Here is a 25498-nt window from a genome sequence, read left to right as displayed (position 1 = left end):
CTAGTGCACGGTCATGTCATGGCAGCTCCTGTGTTGAGCGTCTGCCCCCTGGTGGTCAGTACGTGTCATAGCTAACAGTCGGACAGACAGACACTTAGCCTTTTATATATATAGATTAGTTGTATGATTTTCTTTGAGTTAATATTTATATATGGTAGGGGTTCACTTTCATTTTTTGATATCAGTTATTCAGTGCCATTTCTCCCCCATTGTCTTGGCATTCTTGTTGAAAATCAATTGACCTTAAAAGGGAGGGCTTATTTCTGGATTCTCAATTTTGTTCCATTGATCTATTTGTCTATTCATGTGTTGGAACCACACTGTAGTAATACTATCGTAGTTGGTTTTGAAATGGAAAAAGAAAAGAAAAAGCAAATTGTCAGTTTTCTAACTTTGTTCTTTTCAAGATTGTTTTGTCTGTTTTGGGTCCCTTGTGTTTTCTTATCAGCTTGTTAATTTCTATTAAAAGCAGCTTAGAATGAGAAAATTTAGATTTTTATATACAAGTGTAAGATTCCTCATTGAAAACATTGGTTACTATTATAAGTTATTTCACTGTGTAAATCTTGTTTTTAGGAAAAGAAGAAATATGAAACTCTTCAGAGGGAAGAATTTGATGAAGTCTCCCTTGTGAACAGCTCCAGAGAGCTGGAAATCCCTACTCCAGCTTGTGAACTCACAGGAGACCATCCAAAGGTGTTAACTGATTCCGAGCTCCAGAATGATGCCCGTGGACAAGACGAAAGTGAAATGTTTGATGTACAACTCTCCTCCTTAACTATAAATAATGAAAGGTCCCTGACATGGAATGCAGAGACCCTAAAAGAAGGAGAGGAGGTTGGAGCCTGTGTTGGGGGTGATGCAGTCAAGCTGAAGGTTGACCCTGGAGACAATGTTGGAACCAAAGTAGGAACCCCCAAGAACTTTACAGATGTAGAGGAAAGTAAATTGGTACACTGTGGACCTTCTGAAAGCACACTGCAATCTAGTTTTTCTTATAATCAGCAGGAAATGGAAAATTTACAAGTCAGAGAAACTCAGCATAGCAAAGAAGACAAGCAAGCCTTGAATCTTTCTTCAGAGGTGCTACAAAATGTTGGCTTGCAGAGTTCTTGTGAAGCTATGGACGTTTTTCAGCCACCTAGAGTGAAAAAACTGTATCCCCAGTTGCCAGCTGAAATTGCTGAAGTGTCAGCTTTGGTGGCCCCGAAACCCTTGCTCCATAATGAGCGACTCTACCCGGAGCTCCCATCTCAACCAGAAGTAGTACCATTTACTAAAGAACAGCTAAAAATCTTTGAGCCTGGTTCGTGGTTGGAAAATGTTGAGTCATATTTAGAAGAATTTGACAGCATGGCTCATCAAGACAGGCATGAATTTTATGAGTTGCTTTTGAACTATTCACGATGTAGGAAGCAGCTGCTTCTGGCTGAAGCTGAGCTGTTTGCTCTGACATCTGATTGCCAAAATGCTAAAAGTCGACTCTGGCACTTTAAGGAGGAACAGTTGTCTGTACAGGTATTTTGACTAGTGTTCTGTTAAGCTTTCTGGAGCCTGGGGAACTGCTATTCCCTTGATGCCCTCTAGGTCTGGAGTCTGCTCCCTATTCCCACACTGAGCCTGTCTTAGCTGAGTAGTATACTGCAGGAATCGTAAACTCAGGCACCTGCAAGGGCCATGCAGGTAACTGAAGAAATGACTCAGGCTGAGAGGGGTAGTGGTCACTGAGTAAACCCATGTCTGGTCCAGCAGGGGCAGCTGCTCTTGAGTCCTAGCTGATTATTGCTGTGTGGTTGTGTTGATCCAGCATTGCCACATCTTAGGATTTTCCAAATGTGAAGGATCTTGATTTGTTACTGTTACACACACACACACACACACACACACGCACGCATGCACACGCACACACATGCACACATGCACACATGCACACACGCACACACGCATGCACACACACACGCGCACACACACACAGGAGTAGAGGCCAAGCAATCATGTGTCCAAGTCATATTCAGCCTGTGGACTTTTTAGTTTGTGACCTTGGGCATAATGACAAGAATATTCAGTGTGTAGAGAGTATCAAGGAGAGGATGATTCATGGAACAAGGTTAAGAGGAGATGAGGAAACAAGCAAGGCAGTTAGATGTGTCCCTATGGACAGCATGGTGACCATCAGGAAAGCCATTTCATAGTGGCTTGAAAGGAATGGCAGGGAAGAGAAGGCCACTCTAGACAAGCTTGTCATTGAAGGGAAACGAGGAGATACCAGGGAGAAACCCGTGATTTTCCCTCACCCCTAATCCTCTCGTTCATTGGGATACCTGTGTATCTCTTTGTAGATAGGAAGGAGTCTGTGGAGAGGGAAGCATTTGGGGATATTGAAAAGGAGGTTAGAAACAGCACAGCAGGCAGTGTTAGTATTGGAAAGGAAAGGAGCATCTTCTCTTGAACAGAATCACAGTGAATGATGAGGATGAGGACAGGGATATTTTGAGTCCCTTGCACTTGAGGGGGATATCACGTGGACCTTAGTGGGTTTGTAAAGTAGAAGTAGATCATCAATCATAAGAGTCTTAGGGACAAGCTCTATTTTCTCTTGTACCTTTCCCCACCTACTCCTTAGGGTTTCTCTTCTTTGAACTTGTGATTCATTGGTGATTGGCAGTATACTCGGCACTATACTCCTTGGCATGTGATTCTATACTTTATTGTTCTCTGTGTGGTATTACTGCCCCCCTCACTGTGATTTATAAGCATGTTGAAGATGGTACTGAAACCTATGCGTCGTATACCTGCTGCCTGATTATTTAAAGTCTAAAGAGTAACTGGTTTCTTATTTTACCCTTTTGTCTACTGCTAGGGTATCTGTGCAGATCAAGTGAAAGTTTCAGGCTATCATCGCTACCAAAGAGTAGAGATGAGTGAAAATGCACTGGGGGAGCTAAAGAAGTTATTTGATGCCAAATCTGAGCACCTCCACCAGACCCTGGCTCTGCACTCCTACACATCTGTGCTCTCAAGGTTGCAAGTGGAGTCTTACATTTACACATTGCTTAATAGTTCAGCTGTTCTGAGATCGTTAGCAGTTCATCAGCAAGGCCGAGGTGTGTAAGTAATGACAGTCTCACTTTTGTAGTCTGCAATTGAGGGGTACAATCTGGTTGAATTGATTGTACACTAATTGATATTACAAAGTACCATTGTACGTGTGGTTTTACCTTGCCTCCCCAATATAGGATTGTGACTTGCCTTATTAACGTTTTTAGGGAGCAGTGTGAGGTCTACCTTCCCCATGGCTATCATCTCCTTCTCCAGGAAGCCAGCAAGCTCACTCTTTATCCTTAATGTCCTGTATTGTCCTAATTTATGTGCTTGGACGAAGTCAGGTCCAAGTAGAGTTTTTGGTTGTAAAACTGATAATCGAGTACTTTTTCATTCTGTCTCTTGCACTGTATTTTTGTTTGTCCAGCTTATTGGGTTGTTATCATATTTAATTTTCATCAGAGGATCTAATGTTCTGAAATTTTCATCTTATTTTGGGTTTTAAGAAATTAGGCTTTACTATAGTGTGTGTAAAGTATTAATTATACTAATTGAATCATGTATTTTTTATATCTGGAAGTATAATATATTAGAATTGTTTATAGTAAAAAATCCTCCCCCACCCCATCTTGTTCTCATAACTAATCAAAGAGCTGGGGCCTGGGCCACAGATCTGCTTTTTAATATATATATATATATATATATATATATATATATATATATATATATATATATGTATTTATATATTTTATTGATTTTTTTACAGAGAGGAAGGGAGAGGGATAGAGAGTTAGAAACATTGATGAGAGAGAAACACCGATCAGCTGCCTCCTGTACACTCCCCACTGGGGATGTGCCCGCAACCAAGATACATGCCCTTGACTGGAATCGAACCTGGGACCCTTGAGTCCTCCGGCTGACGCCCTATCCACTGAGCCAAACCGGTTAGGGAAATATATATTTTTATTGATTTCAGAGAGGAAGGGAGAGAGATAGAGAGATAGAAACATCAATGATGAGAGAAAATCATTGATTGGCTGCCTCTTGCACACACCCCCCCGTACTGGGGATTGAGCCTGCAACCCGGGCATGTGCCCTTGGCTGGAATCAAACCCGGGACGCTCTATCCATTGAGCCAAACCATCTAGGGCTGCTGCTTTTTAAATAAAAAATAAATTTTAGTAAGTTAATTTTCTCTTGCTTTGAAATAGTTCACAAAGTTAAATACTTTTTTGGTTTACATATTTAGTAGAAATTCAAATATTTTTGATGCAGCTTTTCTTTTTGGATTTTTATCTAAAGTAAATATTTTAAAGAGTACTTTTTAAAAGTGAAGATAATAAATATCCCCCCCCCAACACCATTTATATGGGATTCATTTAATTCTCTCTTTAATTTATAGCTTCTAAACAGGCAGAGAGCATTCCCTCTGATCTGTGTCAACTGAAGGAGTGCATTAGTGTCTTATTTATGTTCACCAGGAGAGTTAATGAAGATACTCAGTTCCGCGATGATATTCTTCTCTGGCTGCAAAAATTGGTAAAGCAATAGAAATAGATACAATAGTTTTTCCTTTATTTCCGTGATAACTTGATTATTTCTTCTTTCATTATAGTTTTTCTCCAACAGTTTCTTTAGCTAATTCATTTAATTTATTAGTGACATTGTCTTTGATCATGACACATGGAATTAAGTTACATTTATCTACTGCATTGTTAAACACAAAGTGCTTTTCTCTCTGATAAACTTTATGTTAAATGATTTCTAGCTTCAACTTAGGAAGAAATAGAAATATGTGAAGCCTGTTACATTTAAGACTAGATTCATACTTAGAATATAGGTATCTGAACTAAAAATTTTCTTTATTTCTTTATTATTTTATGTTTAATCTTACACTTAGTCATACTTTAAAATTTTTTAGGGGGAAAAAGAAAGATGTTCGAAAAACGTAGGAAAGATGTTAGGTGTGTTATAGGGAAGGTGATTTGCTTATTGGTTATATTTCTTAATGGGGCTGCCTTGGGTGCTGTTTTGTTTTGGAGTTCATACTAAAGTTCTTAAATATGGATGAGGTTCCAAATATACTTATTTGTATTTGAGAAACTATTACAAACTGAGACTAGATTAAAATACTTGACTTCTGTCTATTCACAGATGGCCAGGAATGTTAGTGATTTGTAATTTGCCAGATGTACAATTTTTGCAGAGAAATTACAGAAGATATTTTTATCATAGTACTCATAGCTTCATAGGCCTCTGTGGTGGAAACTTAACCAGTGAATAGTGTATCTTATGCCTGGTTACTCTTTTGAAAGATCACATATGTATAAACATCAGATAAGTGTTTCACTAGACTGCTAGATACATTCTTCTTCTTTTTTAAATCGTGAAACTATATATTCTTTGTTGTTCAGGTGTCAGTGTTACAAAGAGCTGGCTGTCTTGGAGATCAACTCTTCCTTCTAAACCATATTCTTCGATGCCCAGCTGGTGTTAGCAAATGGGCTGTTCCTTTCATTCAGGTTTGATGAATATCCGTCTGGTTTTGAGCAGCATGGGAGGGAGATTTTGTTAAACATTATTCCTAAAGAAATTGCTTTTAAAAAAAGGCTAGTTAAAAAAATATTGATATTTCAGATAAAATTCTTAAAATACATCCAGAATATATTTATGGGAGTTTTTTATGCTGTAAGTTCTTAGGCCACCCTAAGAGCGTAATTGATGAAATGAAGTAGAACTGCGAAAGTTCCGTTGTAGTCTGGCTTGGTAGGCTCAGTAGTATTTAATTCTGTAAAATTTCTATGTGTGAAGGCTCTCTTGGACTTTTTTTCTGTAATACTCAACATAGCTCCCTAAATTAATCCACTTCACACCACAGTTGGTACAGGTGAAGCAGAAACTACCAGCATCTCAAAGTTTATTAATATTGGCACATGTCCAGGTCTGTGTGATCAACTCTCATATAATTAACTTAGGCGTGGATTCTATGGTTTATGGACTTTCCTCTCTGCTGATTGCCTTTGGGTTGTTTTGTTTCTAGTAGCAATCACTCAGACGAGTAGAAGCCAGGTGTATGCCAAGTTCAGCCTCTTTTTTTTTTTTTTTTCTTAAATGTATTTCTTTATTGATTTCAGAGAGGAAGAGAGAAGGAGATATAGAAACATCAATGATGAGAGAGAATCATTGATTGGCTGCCTCCTGCACACCCCCTACTGGGGATCGAGCCTGCAACCCAGGCATGTGCCCTTGGCCGGAATCGAACCTGGGACTCTTCAGTCCGCAGGCTGACACTCTGTCCACTGAGCCAAGCCAGCTAGAGCAAAGTTCAACCTCTTGACATTACCTTTCCTTTAGGATTTCTAGTGGCAAGAAGTTTGAATTTTTTAAAAAATAACTTTTATTTATTGATTTTAGAGAGGAAGAGGGAGAGAGAAAGAGAGAAAGAGAGAGAGAGAGAGAGAGAGAGAGAGAGAGAAAGAAATACTGATCTGTTGTTTCACGTATTTATGCATTCATTGGTTGCTTCTTGTATATGCCCTAACCAGGGATTGAACCTGCATTGGGATGACACTCTAATCAACTGAGCTATCCAGCCAGGGCGAAGTTTGAATTGTTTTAGGTAGAAGGAGGATTTTTTAATTTTTGATTAAAATATCAGTATTGTCCTTTGACCCATATTGATACTGTTCAGGTAATTGATATAAACTGCTCAGCTACCTCTGCTCTTTAAGTACACCTGAATCAGTCCTGCCAGGTAACCCATGAGCTGTGCTCTCACTCTTGTGGGTTAGGTACCAGTTCCATCTTTGCTTTCTTAAAAGCTCCCTTTCTCAGAATTCCTGTGAACTAAGATTATGGATACTTGCATTGTTGGTTTTCTACAGAATGCTTTTTCCTTTTTTGATTTCAGATCAAAGTTTTGAATAACCCCTCAGGGGTCTTTCATTTTATGCAGTCCCTTGCCCTGCTAATGTCTCCTGTCAAGTAAGTGGAATATCTTTTTGAAATGGAAATTGAAATGCTCTTTCTGTCAAAGTATTGACTTCCTAAATTGTCCATATCCAAAGAACTATCAAGGCCTGGGTCAGCATCCCAGAATTTAACATTGCAGATTTTCTTTGGGTTTGATGCCCTTTGTCCCAAAGTGACCCCATTAACCTTTTTGGGTCTCCCTTTTAGTGGGTTTGCCTCTCCTGTCATATACGTCATTGTGACAGATACTGTGGGGAGAGACAAAAAGATGATCTGTTTCTTAGAAGAACAGCTTTAGTGAAAGAGGAAATAAACCCCACAGAGATTTAAGTGCTGAATTGTGAAGCCATGATTGACGTAATGAGAATAAAGAGAGGAGAGTGGAGTTGTCAGAGAGGGTCAGAGTGGAGGAGCTGGGTTTGAAGAATGGAATGGATTTCAGTAGGAGAGAAGGAGTAGAGGGCACTGTAGTGAGAACAGTGAGCAGTGGCCCAAAGTGCAGGTGAGGATAGCTGTGCTGGGGACAGGTGGGAGGACAGCATGGCTGGGATGGTAACAGAGATGAATAGGGTGAGTCAGATTATAAAAGGCCTTGACATTAAGACAGAAGGATCTAGATTTGATATGGTCTGGCCTTTGTGGCAATTGAGGGTTTTTGAACAAGGATAAAAGTTATATTTAAGGAAGTTTAGCCTCAACTGGAGGCAGAAGGTATGCAACTGAATTACATTATGGACGCCTGGCTCTCCTGGTTCTAGACCCAACCCAGCATCAAAAGGACAGACACATCCTTAACTGGGGAGAAGGCAGAGTCTGTGTCTGTGTGACCTTGAACAGTGTTACCACCACCGGCTCTCAGTCTTGGAAAGCTTGTGTGCTTCCAGGCCTGAGCGGGGGTAATGGTAGGGGGAAAGAGAAAGAGGGGAACCTAAAGTCATCTCCCTACAGAAGGATGAGGTAGTTGATAAAAGAAAATCTGGGAAAAGGAGTGCTTCAGATATAACGCCACAGACTTCTGAGTTCTAGTGATAGAGAGGGCATTGGCAGCCCTAATAGGCAGTAGAGACAGAAGGGAGGGCTCTTTTGTAAGGAGGAAAATTTGAGGTCATTGAGGCATATATATTCAGTTGGATACACAAGAGACAGATAACAGTGGACATTCGGAGCTTCAGGACTGGAACTTCTCGAGTTGAAAGGCAGCTCTAGAGTTACAGAGCTGGAGATCATAGAATAAACTTCCTGGTTAAGGGAAGGAATGTATGAATGTTCAGGGTCAGGCCAGAGAGGAAGGAACAGAGGACTGAGAACCGGGTTGTGGTCTCAGAGAAGAAACTTCTCTGACTGCACCTACTCACTAATCCAGCCAACACCGTGTGAAAATCTGGCTGGCAGGAACTCTTCCTGATTCCTCTTTCACTTCCAAGATACAGGGTAAATGTGATTTGTCTTAAAAATGTTTTTGCATTTAGATGTATTTGTGTGTGTGTGTGTGCGCGTGCATGTGTGTGCCTTAAACAAGCTTCTGCATTACCTGCGGATTATCCTTTTTATTCAATAAAGCATGATTTTTTAAAGTCATCTCTCTGGCAACACTCTGTAAGCCTGGTTAGAGTTAAGGTACTGCAGCAGTCCATGTGTACTGAGTTCCTACTGTGTGTAGGACTGGTACATTTTAACCGCTTTTATGTAATTACTCTCATCTTTAGTGGTCTCTGCACTGAAATTAGTGAGATTTTGGTCTCCTTGAGTTTTAGTCAGTTCTTATTTCTTATTTACTAATTTAAACCATTTGAAGATTGGGTCAATATCTGACGCTTCTTCAGGGTCAGTAGGTGATCCAGAATGCACGCGTGTGGGCTGTCCGCGTTTGTGATTGGAGTGATGTCACTTGTCCTTTAGAAATCGAGCAGAGTTCCTGTGTCACATGAAGCCCAGTGAGGGGAAGCCATCCACCTCGGGGCCTGCGTCTGGGTCGTGGACACTAGTAGATGAAGGAGGAGAAGAGGTAACTCGTCATGTCTGCATTATTTTGATTAACCATTTTTGAGCTCTTTTTATGTGCCAAGTATTGTTCTAAGCACTTTCCACATATTATCTCACTTAATGCGCCCAACAACCTCATGAGGCAAGTACTGCTGTGGTCCCATTTACAGATGAGTAAACTGAAGTGCAGAGGGGTGAAAGAATTTGTTCCAAGTCATACAGTTATTAAGTGTAGGGCCTGTGCTCTAGGGCCTGTGCTCTGATCTAGTGTGCTATGCTGACACTTTTAGAATACATCCCTGTTGAGCTGAGAGAATAGAACCTGGAAATATTTACAGATTATGTAAACTTTATGTTAGGATTGTATTTTTTGTAGAAACAGTTTTCTGGGCTTGAGATCTCACCCGCAGATTATGTGAGGCTGTGCCATAAAGAACTGGAGCTTACCAGGGTTCTGCCTTGCCTCTTATAAACTTACTCAGTTCTTCTCTTTTGAAAGTAGAAGATGGTTTTCTATTTTTGATGAGACTTTAATGATCAAAATCCATTTTCTCAAGATAACCCTCCTTGATTTTTCTTTCTACTATACACATGGTTAGTGGATCTGTAAAGAATTTTTTTTTTCCAATTAGTTATTACTGAATGGACATGACCTAGATACACGTAAATTGTACCCACAATTTCAGGGGATTTACAGCCCATCCATAGAACGCATGCCATAAATCTCTGTCCCAGAAAAGAATTTGATGAAGGCTCATGAGAATACCACACACGTACCATTGAGACCTGTGATAATTTAGCTTCTGTAACTCTAGACCATAGTATGATCTGATCAAATCAGTGGACATGCTTTTTGCATCTTTTCCTTTAGGATGAAGACCCTGAGACTGGTTGGATTCTCCTTAATGAAGATGACTTGGTTATCCTTTTCTCACAGTTTCCATTTCATGAACTCTTTCAACATCTTCTTGGGTTTAAGGCAAAAGGTAGACTAATTCTTTGGTCATATGTAAAATGTGGTAGTGCCAAGTTCAAACACAGGAACTCAGCATCAAGTCTTACCCTCGTGCAGGTTCCTGATTCAGGTTCCCCTGTGCCCCGCCACGCTCTACAGAAGTGATTGCATCATACCTTGATGAGGCTTCCTTCCTTTCTCTTGTGCTTGTAATTTCCTACCGAGTGTTTAACTGCAAAAAGGGTGACTAGCGCACACATTACCCAGCTTAAATAAATTGTTTTAACTTTATACCTTGTTTCAAGTTTCCCATTTCACATTAACACAGGAGCCAGAGAAATGGGAATTGTTAATTCTTCTCCTATTGGCTTTGTTTTCTTATTGAGGTATCTATACCTGTATCTTTCAGTGTTTCTTCATAGCAATTGTAATTTTTTTCTTTTCTTTGATTTTAACTTCCAGGTGATTATTTACCTGAAACAACAAGACCTCAAGAGATGATGAAAATTTTTGCTTTTGCCAACTCACTAGTGGAACTTCTGGCTGTGGGGTTAGAAACCTTTAATAGAGCACGCTATAGGCAGTTTGTGAAGCGGATTGGTTATATGATCAGGTAATACTGCTGTTGCTACATCTTGTCTATTTGCTTTGGTCAGACACAGATACTGCATAATTTGGATTATGGACATTGTTGTGTATACTTCAGGTCTTATTTATCATAAAAATAAGAATTGGGTTTTTTTTAGCATCTACTAGATGGAAATTTATAAAGGCTTCCAGTCAGAATATGTGGTTAATTGTCTCAAATTTAACTGTTGCTTGATAATTGCTCTTGGAGTCAAGATCCTCAAAGCAACTGCTGGGTTGAACTTAGCCAGAGAAACTGAACTTGGTCAAGGAAAATGTAGGCTCTTTCCCCTTCCCTTGCCCTCTATTTTCTTCTCTCTCCTAGCTTCTACCTGGGGATTGTCACTTAGCTATGGGAAATCAGCAGTTGCTCTTTTGTGTCATTGTTTTTGTTTTCTTTTTTACTTATTCTTATCCTCATTCCTGTTAAATATCATTTAAAGAAAATTTTAAAGACTTCAGCAATGGCTACTCTTTTGATCTGGGAAAGCATATGATTTATTTGAGTGAAAATTTGATTTATGTTTTTATTATCAAGCAAGAAGAAATTTTTGAGAATAAGTACTACTTTTCATAGATTTAATTTTATATATTTTCTGCATCATCAGTTTTTCTATCTGGGTCATTTCCTACAGCATATAAATATGCTTTTATTTCTTCCAACCATCCCCTTCCCCCAAACCCCTTCAAAAAACTTCAAAACTTTCCCTCCCCTCATTTGTTTCTAAAACAACATTGATTTTAATTAATTTTAGATGTGTTATTTATTCCTCAATCCATCAGCTTTATAAAGCCAGCTAAATGATTATAAGATGTCCTGCAAAGGCCAGGGGTCACTTTTAAGGTCTAGAGAAAACCTTCAGTAGAAGGTTTAGAAATGAGATGGTGGGAGGAGGGAGAGTTGTTGACTTAGAGAGTAATTTCTTAGAAGCTAAAAACTTACTTGCTTATTATCAGAAGTCCTACTATACCTTTTCTGATTCTGTTCTGATAAATCAGGTAAAATTCGCCCTCGGGCTCACACACATCCTGTAGGATTGAATGATTACCATGTGCCAGGACTATGCCTTCTCATTTTATTCTTGTAATGACTCTATAGGAAAGACATTGTTATTATTGTTTAAAGATCAGTATTCTGTTTTTATATTATTTTTATGACACTTTGTCATTCCTGACTTTTCTCTTTTACACCCACATCCCATCTAATAGCCAATTCTATCATCTTTACCTTCAAAACATCATTTACTTTTTAATCAAATTTAAGATGCCACCACTTCTGAAGATGTATTTTGTGTTCCACTAAGGAGGAAAAAATGCTGCCAAATAATGGCATTTTTATGGCCACCAGTTTTTGTGTACATTCCAGTAGCAGAGATTAAAGTATAAAAGGTGTGCATCGTTTTGAATCAACAAAACAGGCCATTTCCAGAATCCAGCATCTCACCACCTTCACGGCTACCGCCCGAGTTCATTCTTAGTTTTTTCTCCCTGATTATCACAGTGGCCTCTTTACTTGTCTTCCTGCTTTTGCCCTTCCTCCCCCGTCACCCGCCCCCAGCTTATTCTCACAGCAGCCAGTGTCCTCTTTAAATGGTGAGTCAGCTCATGTCACTCCTCTGCTCAAGTCTTTACTGCTCCCAATCTCTCATTCAGAGTAAAAGCCAGTCTTCACAGTGGCCCATAGGACCCTTCATGCTCTGGTTTCTTGTCACTTTTCTGATTTCCTCGCCAGCCAGTCCTCCTCTCACTCACTTTGCTTTATTTTATTTTTTTGTTAATCCTCATCACGGAAATTCTTTCATGACTTTTCAGAGAGTGATAGGGAGGAAGCGGGGAAGAGAGAGAGAAAGAGAAACATTGATGTGAGAGGGACTGGTTGCTCCCCACACACTCCCTGATGGGGCAGGGAGAGAATCTGCAACCCAGATACATGCCCTTGACTGGAGTCGAACCCGGACCCTTTGGTGCTCCAGCTGATATTCTAATCACTGAACTCCATAGGCCAGGGCTCACTCACTTTGCTTTAGCACACTGGCTGCTTGCTGTTTCTCCAACATACGGAACACACCTTATGGCCTTCACACTGGCTGTTTCTTCTCCCTGGACGCGCTCCCCTTAAGCATCTCTGTGACTTCTTCCTGTCTTCACGCTCACGCTCCTCCTTCTTCAGTGAGGCCTTTCCTGCTCCCAACCTGCTCCCCTTCCACCAACTTCAGAGCAACTTGATTCTCCTCTCCTACTTATTTTTCTCAATGTCACGTACAGCCATGTGACACACTATATATTTTACTTTATTTTGTTTATTGTCCGTTTTCCCTACACTAAATGTAAGCTCCATGAGTGTAGGGGTTCCCTCCCCGCACTGAGCTCCCTTTAGAACATAGAAGATAGTAGGTGTTCAGTGATGCTTCAGATAGAATTAAAGCTGGCGACAGTGAGGACATTAATGAAGAGTGCTGTCTTGTCCTTCCTCATGCTCAGGATGACTCTTGGTTATGTGAGTGACCATTGGGCACAGTATGTGAGCCACAACCAGGGCGTGGGGTTGGCCCTGGAGCCCTACTCCATGGAGAAACTACAGGTTGAATTTGATGAGCTGTTTTTGAGAGCTGTCCTCCATGTGCTGAAAGCCAAAAGGTAAGCATGACATTAAGTGTTAAGAAAGAGTGACGTGAAAGTATTGACTGAAGTAGATTCCTTGTAGTGTCTTAGTGTGTTTCCTCTAGTCCTTTTCTTGAGCAAATTCATGGGTTTTAGTTTTCTTATCTATAGTGTTGACTGAAATGATCTCTCTTTCAGGTTTCTCTTAGTCTTAAAATACCTGGATTCTGAGATCTAGTTTTGATGCCCCTGAACTTGTGGGATAGCTGTGAGCAGGGGATGACCTTTACTTCACACCCACCTGGTGCCCGCAGTGAGGCAGAGTAGGTGCTCAGTGCACGGTCAGATGATTTTCTGACTTCTTGTTCAAGTTGTGAGAAGTCACTGGAGGGTTTTTGACTCCCCGCTCACCCACTCCCCGTGAACCTGCACACTTGCTCAGGCACATGCATCCACACCTCTGCAGCCTGTTGGTCAATCAGTTCTTAAAAGAATCTTTGGTTCAAAATCCATTTCTGCCCCTTATTACCATCCTCTCTGTGCCCCAGTAGCCTCATTTGTGAATTGGGGATAATATCAATAGCAGTGCTTGCCTTGGTTTCAGTGAGGATGGAATGAGTTGATATAAGCATGAAGCAGTGATTACAACAGTGCCTGGCACAGACTGAGTCCTTTGTGCGGATTTCCTGTGACTGTGATCTGTCCTCAAGGTGTTGATGACCGAGACATGTTAGAAAAATTACTGTAGTATGATTTAAGATTTTTTTCCCTGTCAGAGCTGAAGGTTTGTCTACTTTCTCAGTGTGGTGAGGTTGACTGATAATATAAAATGCTTCCTGCTCTTTTTGAAACACACAGACTTGGCATTTGGCTGTTTATGTCGGAAATGCCTTTTGGAACACTGTCGGTCCAGATGCTCTGGAAACTCTTCTACCTCATGCACCAGGCGGAGAGTGGGACCCTGGAGACTCTCTGCACCGCCCTCCCACCCGCGGAGTGCAAGAAGCAGCTCCAAGGTATAGCCCCCTGGAACAGGCATCCTCTTTCCCCACCTGTGTGCCTGTCCACTGCTTTGCTTCCTTCTCTTCACTCTTAGAAGGTCTAAGGGCAGGGGTCCTCAAACTATGGCCCGCGGGCCACATGCGGCCCGCCGAAAACATTTATCCGGCCCGCCGGGTGTTTTTGCCGCCGCTGCCTGTTGCTTAGCAGCCGACTAGTTTTTTTTTAAACTATAGTCCAGCCCTCCAACGGTCTGAGGGACAGTGAACTGGCCCCTTGTTTAAAAAGTTTGAGGACCCCTGGTAAGGGAATGTTTTACTTGGCGTATTTGGGCGATAATTTTGAAATTCGAGTTTTTGTGGATTTTGACTTACTAGAATGTAGTTTCAGATTTCATTATTCTAGAATGCTCTGGATAGTAATTTCTGTGGTAAACCCAATTTGGGGATGGGAAATGAAAATGGGGTTGGTAAATGCCCCATGGAGTTATTATTATTTTTTAAAGTTATTATTATTATTTTATGGATTTCAGAGAAGAAGGGAGAGAGAGAGAGAGAGAGAGAAATATCAATGATGAGAGAGAATCATTGATTGGCTGCCTCCTGCATACCACCTACTGGGGATTGCCACCTATTGGGAATTGAGCCTGCAACCCCGGGCATGTGCCCTTGACAGGAATTGAACCTGGGACCCTTCAGTCCGCAGGCTGATGCCCTATCCACTGAGCCAAACCAGCTAGGGCCCCATGGAGTTATTTTGAAGATACAGGAAATTTGATGTACTGCCTTCAATATCTCAAATGTGTGAGCATATGAAAGGCACTGGTAGCTTGTTGCCTTCTTACTGTGGAAAGGCCTGCCAGGGGAATGTGTTTTCTAAGCAGATTATTTTTCTTCACTCTATACAACTTGTCTTTGCAGCACTTAGTTTTCTGTCATGCATGGCACAGCTATTGACTAACACTGCCCCCTATTGGCAAAATGTAATGTTGCTTACATGGCATCCTCTGAGAAATGGGCAAAACTTATACGGGGATAGCAAAATTAGGTTTATAGTTGTGAGTACGTGAAAGGTTTTATTATTTATTAATTATTGTATTATTTTCCATATGAACAGCTGTAAGCCTACTTTTACTCCACCCTGTATACTGTGTGTCACGTTCATCGGTATTTCAGTCATTGTTATAATCGGTTTCTTGCCCCAAATTTTCATTTATAATCAGACCTCTTTAGTTTGGAATGCCACGCTTGTGCTGAGTAGTTTGCCAGTCTTAGCGGTTTTTGTTAGCAGGGTTGCCATTCATTTGCCTGGCAATTTTCAAGTAGCTTCAAGTTTGCCTTTGAAGATGTCTCACCTAGTGACAGTACTAGGGCTTTGCAGTTGACAAAGCGCTTTACCAATGACATGTCATTTAATCTTAAATAAACTTTGGAAGCAGATGAGGAAACTGAGGCTTGAAGATGTTAAATGTCAACTCTGAGGCTACATTATCGTTAGAGTAGGAAATTTATCTGGCCCAGCCTTCTTCTTGGTGCCTGTAGAAATCCATTCTGCAACAAAGAAAGAGAGTTTTTGTTGTCTAGTTTTAGCAGGAAAGAAGTGAAAGTTTAACCACATGTATACCTCCTGTATACACAGGAGAGGCCCAGGCACATTGAGTAACTTCAAGAAAGAACTTTTGTATCTTTACATATTTCTGAATGTCTTTTAAATTTGATATCTTCTTTCTCTCTGGAAGATTAATTAAAGTGATATATATTTATTCTTTCCCCATTTTAATTTTTTTGATTTGAACTTTCAGACCCAGAACATTTTGTGAACTTTGAGAAGTGCCTTTCTTCCATGAATAGCTCAGACGAGATTTGCCTTCTGACTACGTTTGCTCAGATGGCTCAGGCCCGGAGAACCGATGTGGATGAAGACTTCGTAAAAATTATTGTTCTGGAGATATATGAGGTTAGAATATTAAGTTTTAGAAGTCAGCTAAAAAAATATTTTCTTTTGGATTATCCCCTCACTGATTCTTTTGGAATTGCTTTAAAAAGTAAAAGTGACTGTTGTGTGCTGTCTGTTCTCATGGGAGCTGGTAATCAAAGGAACATTATCCTATATAATAAAAGTCTAATATGCTGTGTCCGGTTGTTCGGTCATCTGTTCAACCAATCAAAATGTAATATGCTAATGATATGCTAAGGCTGCTCAACCGCTCGCTATGATGTGCACTGACCACCAGGGGACAGTTGACCAGTCGCTATGACATGTACTGACCACCAAGGGGGCAGACAGTCGACCAGTTGCTATGATGTGCACTGACCAGCAGGGGACAGACGTTCCGACTGGTAGGTTAGCTTGCAGCTGGGGTCCAGCCGATAAGGATGGGCCAAACACTCCCTGGAGCCCTCCCCCGGTTCCTTCCCAGCTGGTCAACTTCCTGTGTTCCTCCCCGGCCCCGATTGTGCACTGGTGGGGTCCCTTGGCCTCGCCTGCGCCCTCTCACAATCTGGGACCCCTCAGGGGATGTTGGAGAGCCGGTTTCAGCCCGATCCCGCAGGCCAGGCCGAGGGACCCCACTGGTGCATGAATTCATGCACTGGGCCTCTTGTTTTACTATAAGGAGAGTGTTAAAAATATGAATCATTCCCATTCCATTTCCCCCTATTATTTTTTGACATTTGATGCATGAGTTTTGATAAGGAATAGACAATCTGATACAGCCTGATACTCATAGTTTTTTTCTTTTTTAAATATTTTTTTATTGACTTCAGAGAGGAAGAGAGAAGGGGAGAGAGAGAGAGAGAGAGAAAGATCAGTGATGAGAGAGATTCATTGATTATCTGCCTCCTATATGCCCCACACCAGGAATCGAGCCTGCATCCTGGGCATGTGCCCTGACCAGGAATTGAACTGCGAACTCCTGATTCATAGGTTGACCCTCAACCACTGAGCCACGCTAGCCAGGCGATACTCATAGTTTCTTTTCTTTTTAAAAATATATTTCATTGATTTTTTTTTACAGAGAGGAAGGGAGGGGGAAAGAAAGTTAGAAACATTGATGAGAGAGAAACATCAATCAGCTGCCTCCTGCACACCCCCTACTGGGGATGTGCCCACAACCAAGGTACATGCCCTTGACCGGAATTGAACCTGGGACTCTTCATTCTGCAGGCCAACACTCTATCCACTCAGCCAAATCGGTTAGGGCTCATAGTTTCTATACTGTCTATTCTCTCCACCCTCCCTCTCCGTCCCTGCCAATAATATGGAAATCTGGCTTTTAAGTCAGTTTAAAGGAGATGATGAAAAGAATACTGAACCTGGAGTTAGAAGGCCTGGATTTCTTTTCAATTTGCTATTAATTGCCCATCTCATATCAGAAAAGATACCTTACCACTCTTGGCCTCAGTTTCCTCATCTATAAAATGACTAGCTGGGCCCTGGCCAATGTGGCTCAGTTGGTTGGGTATCGTCCTGTGCACTGAAATGTTACTGGTTCGGTTCTGGTCAGGGCACATGTCTGGGCTGTGGGCTCGATCCCCAGTGGGGGGCATGCAGGAGGCAGGCTATTGATGTTATTAGGCTCTCACATTAATGTTTCTCCCTCTCCTATCCTCTCTCTCTAAAAATCAATAAAAAATATTTAAAAAATAACGATGAGATTCTTGTTTTCTTCACTTTTTTACTGAGCCATCCCTGACAATGGAAGAGAGTGAACATTGGACCCTCGAATGTCTAAGGACATAGCCCTAAGTGGTCATTAAAACTTTCATTGGAGTTTTGTGTATATTAAAGTAAAATTATATTTAATTTAGGCTGTCATTTATCTGTTTATCTTCATAAAAAGTATTTGCTCCAGCCCTAGTCAGTTTTGCTCAGTGGTGAGAGCATCGGTCCTTGGACTGAAAGGTCGCAGGTTCGATTCTGGTCAAGGGCATGTACCTCTGTTGCAGGCTAGATCCCCAGCCCCAGTAGGGATGTATGCGGGAGGCAACTGATCGATGTGTCTCTTTCACATCGAAGTTTCTCTGTCTCTCCCTTCCACTCTCTCTAAAAATCAATGGAAAAAATATTCTCAGGTGAGGATTAACAACAACAACAACAACAACAATATTTCCTCCAAACTATTCAAGTAAACTCCAGTAAAGTTATGTTTCAAGAAGAGTCTCTGAGGTTATTATCCTTAACCTAGCACTCCAGTTTGAGAATGGCCAAGAGGATGAATTCTTTTCCAGGATCAAATAAGCTATTAAGCTGTACTTATGCTTGTATGTCGTAACCATGCATGAGGCTAAGGCCTGGATGCATCTGCAATTCCAAACTATCTCCATGTTGTGAAAAACTTGGGGTAGAGGTATGTTTTCACATGCATTAAAATTGCTTTAGCAGTGGATCGCAGCATTCTTCAAATCCTAAAATAACATTTATGCTCTTGAATAATGTTTCAAGTGTTTTGACGAGTACTCACAGTAAAAATTACATTCTGTATTACATTCTGATGCTGTGTGTGCACATATGTAAATTCTTACAAGAAATTAAACCAATACTTAATTTTAAGTGGATGCACTCTCACATTTTTCTATTCTATTTTACTTTACTGTTATTTTTCTGTTTGATTCCATTGTATTTAAACGGTAAATGCTGGCACCACTGGATTGTGGCCTGTAGTTTGGAAGACATTGTTTAAGAGGAATTGGGAAACATTGATGTTTTTGGAGCCTTTGTAGTTGGGGATCTTATTTTGTAGGAGAGAATATGTATTTCCATGAAATGCATTCTGAATTTTATCATTTTAGTGATTTCCTCAAGTTTAGAAAAGTTTTACAGGGAAGGGACTATTTTATTGCTACTTTAGGGTTTACTTTCTGAATCCAGCACATGAAATCATGTTACCTGTTACCTTTCCCCTCTATTCTCTCCCCTTCCACCTCCCAGCTTCAGGGAACACACTTTGTTCTCTGAAGGTCTGACATGTTTTTGAACCTTGTATGAGGTGAGGCTGTTTTTTCACTTGAAAACATCTCTAAGTAAATTATGGAAATATGTTTTGACAGATAATTGGTATTAAAAGTGCCATCTCCACTCCCTCCCACTTTTAGGTATCGTATGTTACCCTGTCCACCAGAGAGACTTTTTCAAAGGTTGGTCGAGAGCTTTTAGGGGCCATCACAGCTGTTCACCCGGAGATAATTTCTATCCTTTTGGATAGAGTTCAAGACACCATTGACCAGGTTGGAATGGTAAGAGCGCTGCTTTTGTTTATTTGTTTGTTTCTTTTAAATCCTGGAGTAATGGAGCAATGGGCAAAATAGTAAGGCTGTTGGGAATGAGTGAGTCATGGGCACAGCAGGACGAAGAGAACATTTAGTGTCCTGGGCTCTGTGCCCTTCAGATGCTTACTTGGGATCAGCTGCTGCTTATAGAAAGCTGTGATTGTTTTTCTTTAATCTCCTCAAAGTGACCTTTCTACCTCCCTCAGTAACAGGTTTTTACTTTAAATAATTATTATAAAGCCTATAGTTTACTAACAGTTTTTATTTCATAATTTTGTTTGGCTTTCATAATTTTATATTTTACCCTTGGAAGAAACAACTTTGATTCAGAAACAAGGCACTATTTAAATCAGTCAAAATTAAAAGCAGTAGTTTGAGTTGAGCAAGACACATATAGTTTATTTCTGTATTTTTCACAATCACTTTTGTAATGTTTATATAGTTTTTTGTTTGCTAATCCTCGCCAGAAGATATTTTTCCATTGATTTTTAGGGAGAGTGCAAGAGAGAGGGAAAGATAGAAAGAAACATTGATGTGAGAGAAACACATCGATTGGTTGCTTCCTGCACGAGCCCTGACCAGGGCCTGGGCCAGGGAGGAGCCTGCCACTAAGGTACGTGCCCTTGACTAGAATCGAACCTGGGACCCTTCGGTCCGCAGGGCAACAGTCTATCCACTGAGCAAAATCGGCCAGGGCTTTCTTTATATAGTTTTTAATAACAGCTTTATTGAGATATAATTCATATGCCATACAATTAATATACCATACATTCTATCTAGAATGTAGAAGTCAGTGTATTTTAGTATTTTCACTGAAATGTACAAACATCACCACTGTCAATTTTAGGACATTTTATCATCTCAGAAAGCAACCACATGCTCGTTAGCTATCATCACTCTATCCTTCCATCCCCTCCAGCCCTAAGCAACCACTAATCTACTCTCACTATATAGTTTTGACTATTCTGCACATTTCATATAAATGGAATTATGTACACAGGTCTTTTGTGACTAGCATCTTTCATTAACATGTTTTCCAGGATCATCCATGTTATAGCAGGTGCTAAATATTCATTTTTAATATTAACATTTTTAATATTCATTTGATTTGGTTGTCCATTTCACATCTCTAAAAATCAAACAAAATCCATTTTCCTTTGGAGAAAAAATTTTGCAAGCAGTTTAATGATGTATTATATATAGGATTGTCTCTAAATTTTGATTTTAATTATTATCATTTTCTTCTTAATAAGGTGTCTTTATACTTGTTTAAAGAACTGCCTTTGTATCTTTGGCGACCTTCTGCATCCGAGATAGCTGTGATTCGGGATTGGTTATTGAATTATGACCTGACAATGGTGAAGAACAAGTTGGCTTGTGTCATTCTAGAAGGACTGAATTGGGGATTTGGTGAACAGGTATGTGTTGAAACCACTCCTAGGGCAGTGATTTCCAACCTTTTTTATCTCGTGTCACACATAAGTTAATTACTGAAATTCTGCAGTTCACCAAAAAATACACTTTTTGCTGATCTGACAAAAAATAGGTATCATTTTTTTTTCATTCACACCAGCTGGCTATTGTGTTGGCTGTTGTCATTATTTTATTGGACAATCTAAGGAAAAAGGTCAGTGCCCCTGACTAAATAGGTATTGCATGTTTAAGATTTCTTGCGGCACACTAGTTGAAAATTGCTGCTGTAAACTGCAGGTTCTACACACATCCATTTCAGAGAAACATTTTCTTAAAACATTAACCTTTCCGAGTATCATTTGCAAGATCTGCAGATTCTTTTAGCTGTGTCAGAGTTTAGGATCTTCTCTTTCATTCTGTTTTTGCAGAGTGAGCATCCTCTGAATGAAGATAAATTGTTCCACATTGAAAGTTCTTTCCTTTTTTTAAAGACAATTTGTATCTGTTGTTTTATCTTTGGCTATTTACTGCAGTTCCTCCTAATTGCTCTCCTGCCTCTAGTCCTTCCCCTTCCTGCATTTTGTCTTTTGTGTCATTGTCAGATTTGTCTTCCGAACCGCTCTGGGCTGTTTGAGAGCCTGAGCCAGCTTGGGTTCTATTCCCACTCTGCCACCTCCTGGCTCTGTGACTCTGGGCAAGCTCTTATACTCTCTGGGCCTCAGTTGCTTATCTCTAAGCATCAATATTAATAAGCTTACTTCATAGGGTTTTTGTAAGGATTCAGTAGCTTAGGACATGGTAAAACACGACAGTTCCTGGCACATGCCAAGTACTCAGTGGTGGTAGTTTTTATTAAAGGTTTGTTATTCTTAAGGCCTTGCTACCTATCAAATGTCTCCAAGATGCCAGGTCAAGTGAATTAAAAATTTTTTAAAAAATTTTTTAGTCCTCACCCGAGGATATTTTTTCTATTGATTTTTTAGAGAGAGTGGAAGAGTCAGGGAGAGACAGGGAGAAATATTGATGTGCTTGTTTGCCTCCTGCATGAGCTCCGACCAGGGCCGGGCCTGGTCGGGGGAAGATCCTGCAATCGAGGTACGTGCCCTGGACTGGAATTGAACCTGGGACCCTTTGGTCTGCAGACCTACGCTCTATGCACTGAGCCAAATGGCTAGGGCTCAAGTGGTTTTTGACTGTTAAACCCTTCCTGCCTCTTTACCCTAGATCTTTGTAGTGGACTCCTTGATCAAAATATTTAAACATTTTTCAGGGAAAATGGGGGAGAGCTTAGCCCTCTCCAGTTGCCTGGCAGCTTTTGTTCCGAGCGAGTCATTTAGTCCTCACGGCCATGGTCAGTGGTTTGCCTGAACGTGACTCCTGCTGTCCAGATGAGAACACCGAGGCCAGGGAGCTCGTCCCCTAGGCCGTGGTCGGCGAACCGCGGCTCGCGAGCCACCTGCGGCTCTTTGGCCCCTTGAGCGTGGCTCTTCCACACAATACCGACTTCTGCCCACGGGCCACGAAGTTTCAGTCGCACTGTGCATGCGCGCCCGCACGTGGTATTTTGTGGAAAAGCCACACTCAAGGGGCCAAAGAGCCGCATGTGGCTCGCGAGCCGCAGTTTGCTGACCACGGCACTAGGGTGACCCTGACCAGGTGGGACTGCCCATGGGTTCACGGGGCCTTCTCTCTCTCAGGTGCTGGTGGGTGGGCGCTGCTTGGGGCTGTTCTCGACCTTCACATTCTCTGACTTGTGACTGGCCCCCACCCCCCAGGTCCCCCTTTTCTCAGAGAGCTGCATGAAGATTCCCCTGTCAGTCTCCTTGCTCCTTTTTAGAGTTAGAAAGGTCATCTTCTATGAGAGGGTTAAAGAATGTGTTTCTTCAGGCGGCAGAGAAAGACTGGATGGAAAAAAAATTTTTAAAGACCTTTTAATAGCTTTTCTTTAAAAAAATATTTTTATTGATTTTAGAGAGAGGAAGGGAGAGGGGGAGAGAGAGAGAAAAAAACATAGATGTGAGAGAAAAACATCAATCAGTTGCCTCCTGAATAAGCCCCAACTGGGGTTTGAACCTGCAACCTGGGCATGTGCCCTGACTGGGAATCGAACCAGCAACCTTTTGGTGCATAGGACAACACTCAGCCAACTGAGCTACACAAGCCAGGGCTGGATGGAAATTTGATAGACAACTTTCAACTCCTGAATATTACACCTGTGTTGTTGAGTATTTTTTATATTATCAATGCTTATAGAACAAGAAAAGGGAATATATACTTAATTTATTAAATATCTCCCTGTTTAATAATAATTTATTAAATATTTCCCTGGCTTGTGGCAATGCCCTTAAACTTATAACTTTGTAGAGATTATAGGGAAGGGGAGGAGGATTACATTCAAAGATACCTGTTATGCCTGGAGTCTGGGATGACCCAGGTCTAAACCTATCTAGGTACAGTGTAACGTTTCTTTAAAATGAGATTTAAATTCCCCCTCCCATTGTCATTTTATAACTTAATCATTAAGGAACATGGTTTTTAGAAAATTTAGCTTCTGCATCCAAGATTCTTTTTCACTATTCAACCTAGTCTTTTGGTTTAAAGGTATATTAAAAAATATCAAGATTGCATATTTGTGCTTAATATTCTCTTTAATAGGGTACCCTTCATCTGGATCAAGCAGTCCATGCTGAAGTGGCTTTAATGATTCTTGAAGCGTACCAGAAATACCTCGCACAGAAGCCATATGCTGGGCTTCTTTCTGAAAGTATGAAGCAGGTATTGCCTTCCCTTATGTATTGAGAACATAAATCTCTATTATAAATAGCCTGGGTGGATAAAGTTACCGTATTTACCCTATGGTTGGGTAAAAATTTTCCTTTAAGAAGTATGACCATTTTAATATCATGGAACTTGAGTTGAGCTACAGAGGTGTGCTGGAGCTGGCCTGTACTGGCTCAGGAGAACTGATTGAGACATTTTCAGGAACTCCGCAAGCCAGGTTAACCTATTAGTAGCTTGAAATTGACCATGGTGGGAGTGTTTTTAAACCACCTAAATTGGCAAATGTATAAATGTGTTTCCTCAGCTCCAACTGGTTGTTAAACTTATTTACCAGCACACCATTTTTTTTGCATAATAACTTTTATATTATTACTGTTTTGCTTGGCCTGACTCAGATCAAGTTCACAAAATGACTAGCAAGTAAGCAGAAGTGGTCACTGAGAAATTGCTTTAATTTAGTGTCACAAACACGAATACCAGTAAGTGATATGTTCTCTCTTTCAACAGCATTATTGATCACAAAGGAGATGGATGGGTTAGCTTACTGATTTAATGTGCACATGACTAATCTGGTTTAAAATAAATCATTGTTTTAGGTTTCATATTTGGCCAGTATTGTTCGATATGGAGAGACACCTGAGACCTCATTTAACCAATGGGCCTGGAACTTGATCTTGAGGTTAAAACTGCACAAAAATGATTACGGAATGCAGCAGAATTGTCCAACTGTTCCTTTCTCCAGCACTGTGCCTGACATGACAGAGTCTCCCACGTTCCATCCCCTCTTGAAGGCTGTTAAAGCGGGAGTTCCCATTGGCTGTTATCTGGCCTTAGCTATGACGACGGTGGGCCACAGGTACAGTGTTGGGGCTGAAATCTTACAGTCAGTGATACTAGAATCTCCTCTTTCACATCCCAAGGTCTGAGGCCTCCATTAAACCTATCTAGAGTAATCAGGGCCAAAGCATAAGCCTTAATTACTAGCCTATCAAGGGGAAATGCTGCCCAAACTCATATGATACATTTGTAAGTTACCTTGTAAGACACAGTTACCTTGTTGCATTATGAAGTGTTGTTGTATGTGTCACCCAGCGTGGAATGTTTATGTCAGCAGTGGATGTATTTATTCTTTCCCTCAGAATAATCAAATAAAAACAATTGCTCACTTGTACAGAATTTTAAAGTGATGCAGCCCTGGTTCCTCAGCTAAAGGGCTAACCCTGCCCAGGGGGATGAAATGCTTGAGTCACAGGCTTCTCTGGGATGAGCTCATAGCTGTCTGTATCTCCGCCCCTGGAGCATGTATCCTGCTGTATTGTAGTTGTCTGCCTAATTTTATCAGGGGTCTTCTCTGAGGTTAGAACTCGGGAACTGTGTTTGTCTTGTGTTACCAGAAACAATGAATGAATGAATTCTTAGTTGGTTAAAAATCCTTTACTTTAAAGATCATTTTCCTACAAGGTATAAATTTTTTTCTAGCCTACCCATTTTTCTAAAAACCTCTCTGACCTATGCTTTCTGGTTCTTGCATTTCATACGCATTGTAACACCTTTTAGTATTCTGATTTCAACGTCATGTTCCACATTGAGTGTATTTTCAGTGGGATGCCAGTTGTCCTATCAGCTGTTAGTGTTCAGCCTTGTGCTATAGAGTAGGAGAGATACGGAGCTGTTAGACAGCTGCCCTCAGGTTGTTGACAGTTTGGTGGAGATGGTAGACAGAAAACAATGGTCAGTTCTAAAGATATACCTCATGGGCTGCGTGATATGTATAAAGCAGAGGTTCTCAATGGAGTTGCTCTTTAATTCGCTTTTGGATGATTCTAAAAATACCAGTGCAGGGGAGAGGGTGAGAATA

At 40.8% G+C, this 25498-nt stretch overlaps 1 protein-coding gene across 2 annotated transcripts in view; it reads left to right on the top strand.

Annotated features, from left to right (window-relative positions):
• The window catches only part of EPG5 (ectopic P-granules 5 autophagy tethering factor), a gene marked incomplete at its 5' end in the record, with an annotated part of 85985 nt that overhangs the window by 6406 nt on the left and 54081 nt on the right, over positions 1-25498 (top strand). For both annotated transcript variants that reach the window (XM_081096515.1, XM_081096514.1), the window contains 15 exons: positions 577-1518; positions 2861-3104; positions 4445-4581; positions 5457-5564; positions 6953-7026; positions 8914-9019; positions 9869-9983; positions 10415-10565; positions 13061-13216; positions 14039-14196; positions 15981-16135; positions 19273-19413; positions 20700-20864; positions 23515-23634; positions 24237-24496. In XM_081096515.1, the coding sequence (XP_080952641.1) occupies positions 577-1518; positions 2861-3104; positions 4445-4581; positions 5457-5564; positions 6953-7026; positions 8914-9019; positions 9869-9983; positions 10415-10565; positions 13061-13216; positions 14039-14196; positions 15981-16135; positions 19273-19413; positions 20700-20864; positions 23515-23634; positions 24237-24496 (3032 nt within the window). The remainder of the gene's footprint in view (positions 1-576; positions 1519-2860; positions 3105-4444; positions 4582-5456; positions 5565-6952; positions 7027-8913; positions 9020-9868; positions 9984-10414; positions 10566-13060; positions 13217-14038; positions 14197-15980; positions 16136-19272; positions 19414-20699; positions 20865-23514; positions 23635-24236; positions 24497-25498) is intronic.

This window comes from Myotis nattereri (genome assembly GCF_964212035.1).
Source record: "Myotis nattereri genome assembly, chromosome: 8".
NCBI classification, from domain to species: domain Eukaryota; kingdom Metazoa; phylum Chordata; class Mammalia; order Chiroptera; family Vespertilionidae; genus Myotis; species Myotis nattereri.
This window is presented reverse-complemented; position numbering and strand designations above follow the sequence as displayed.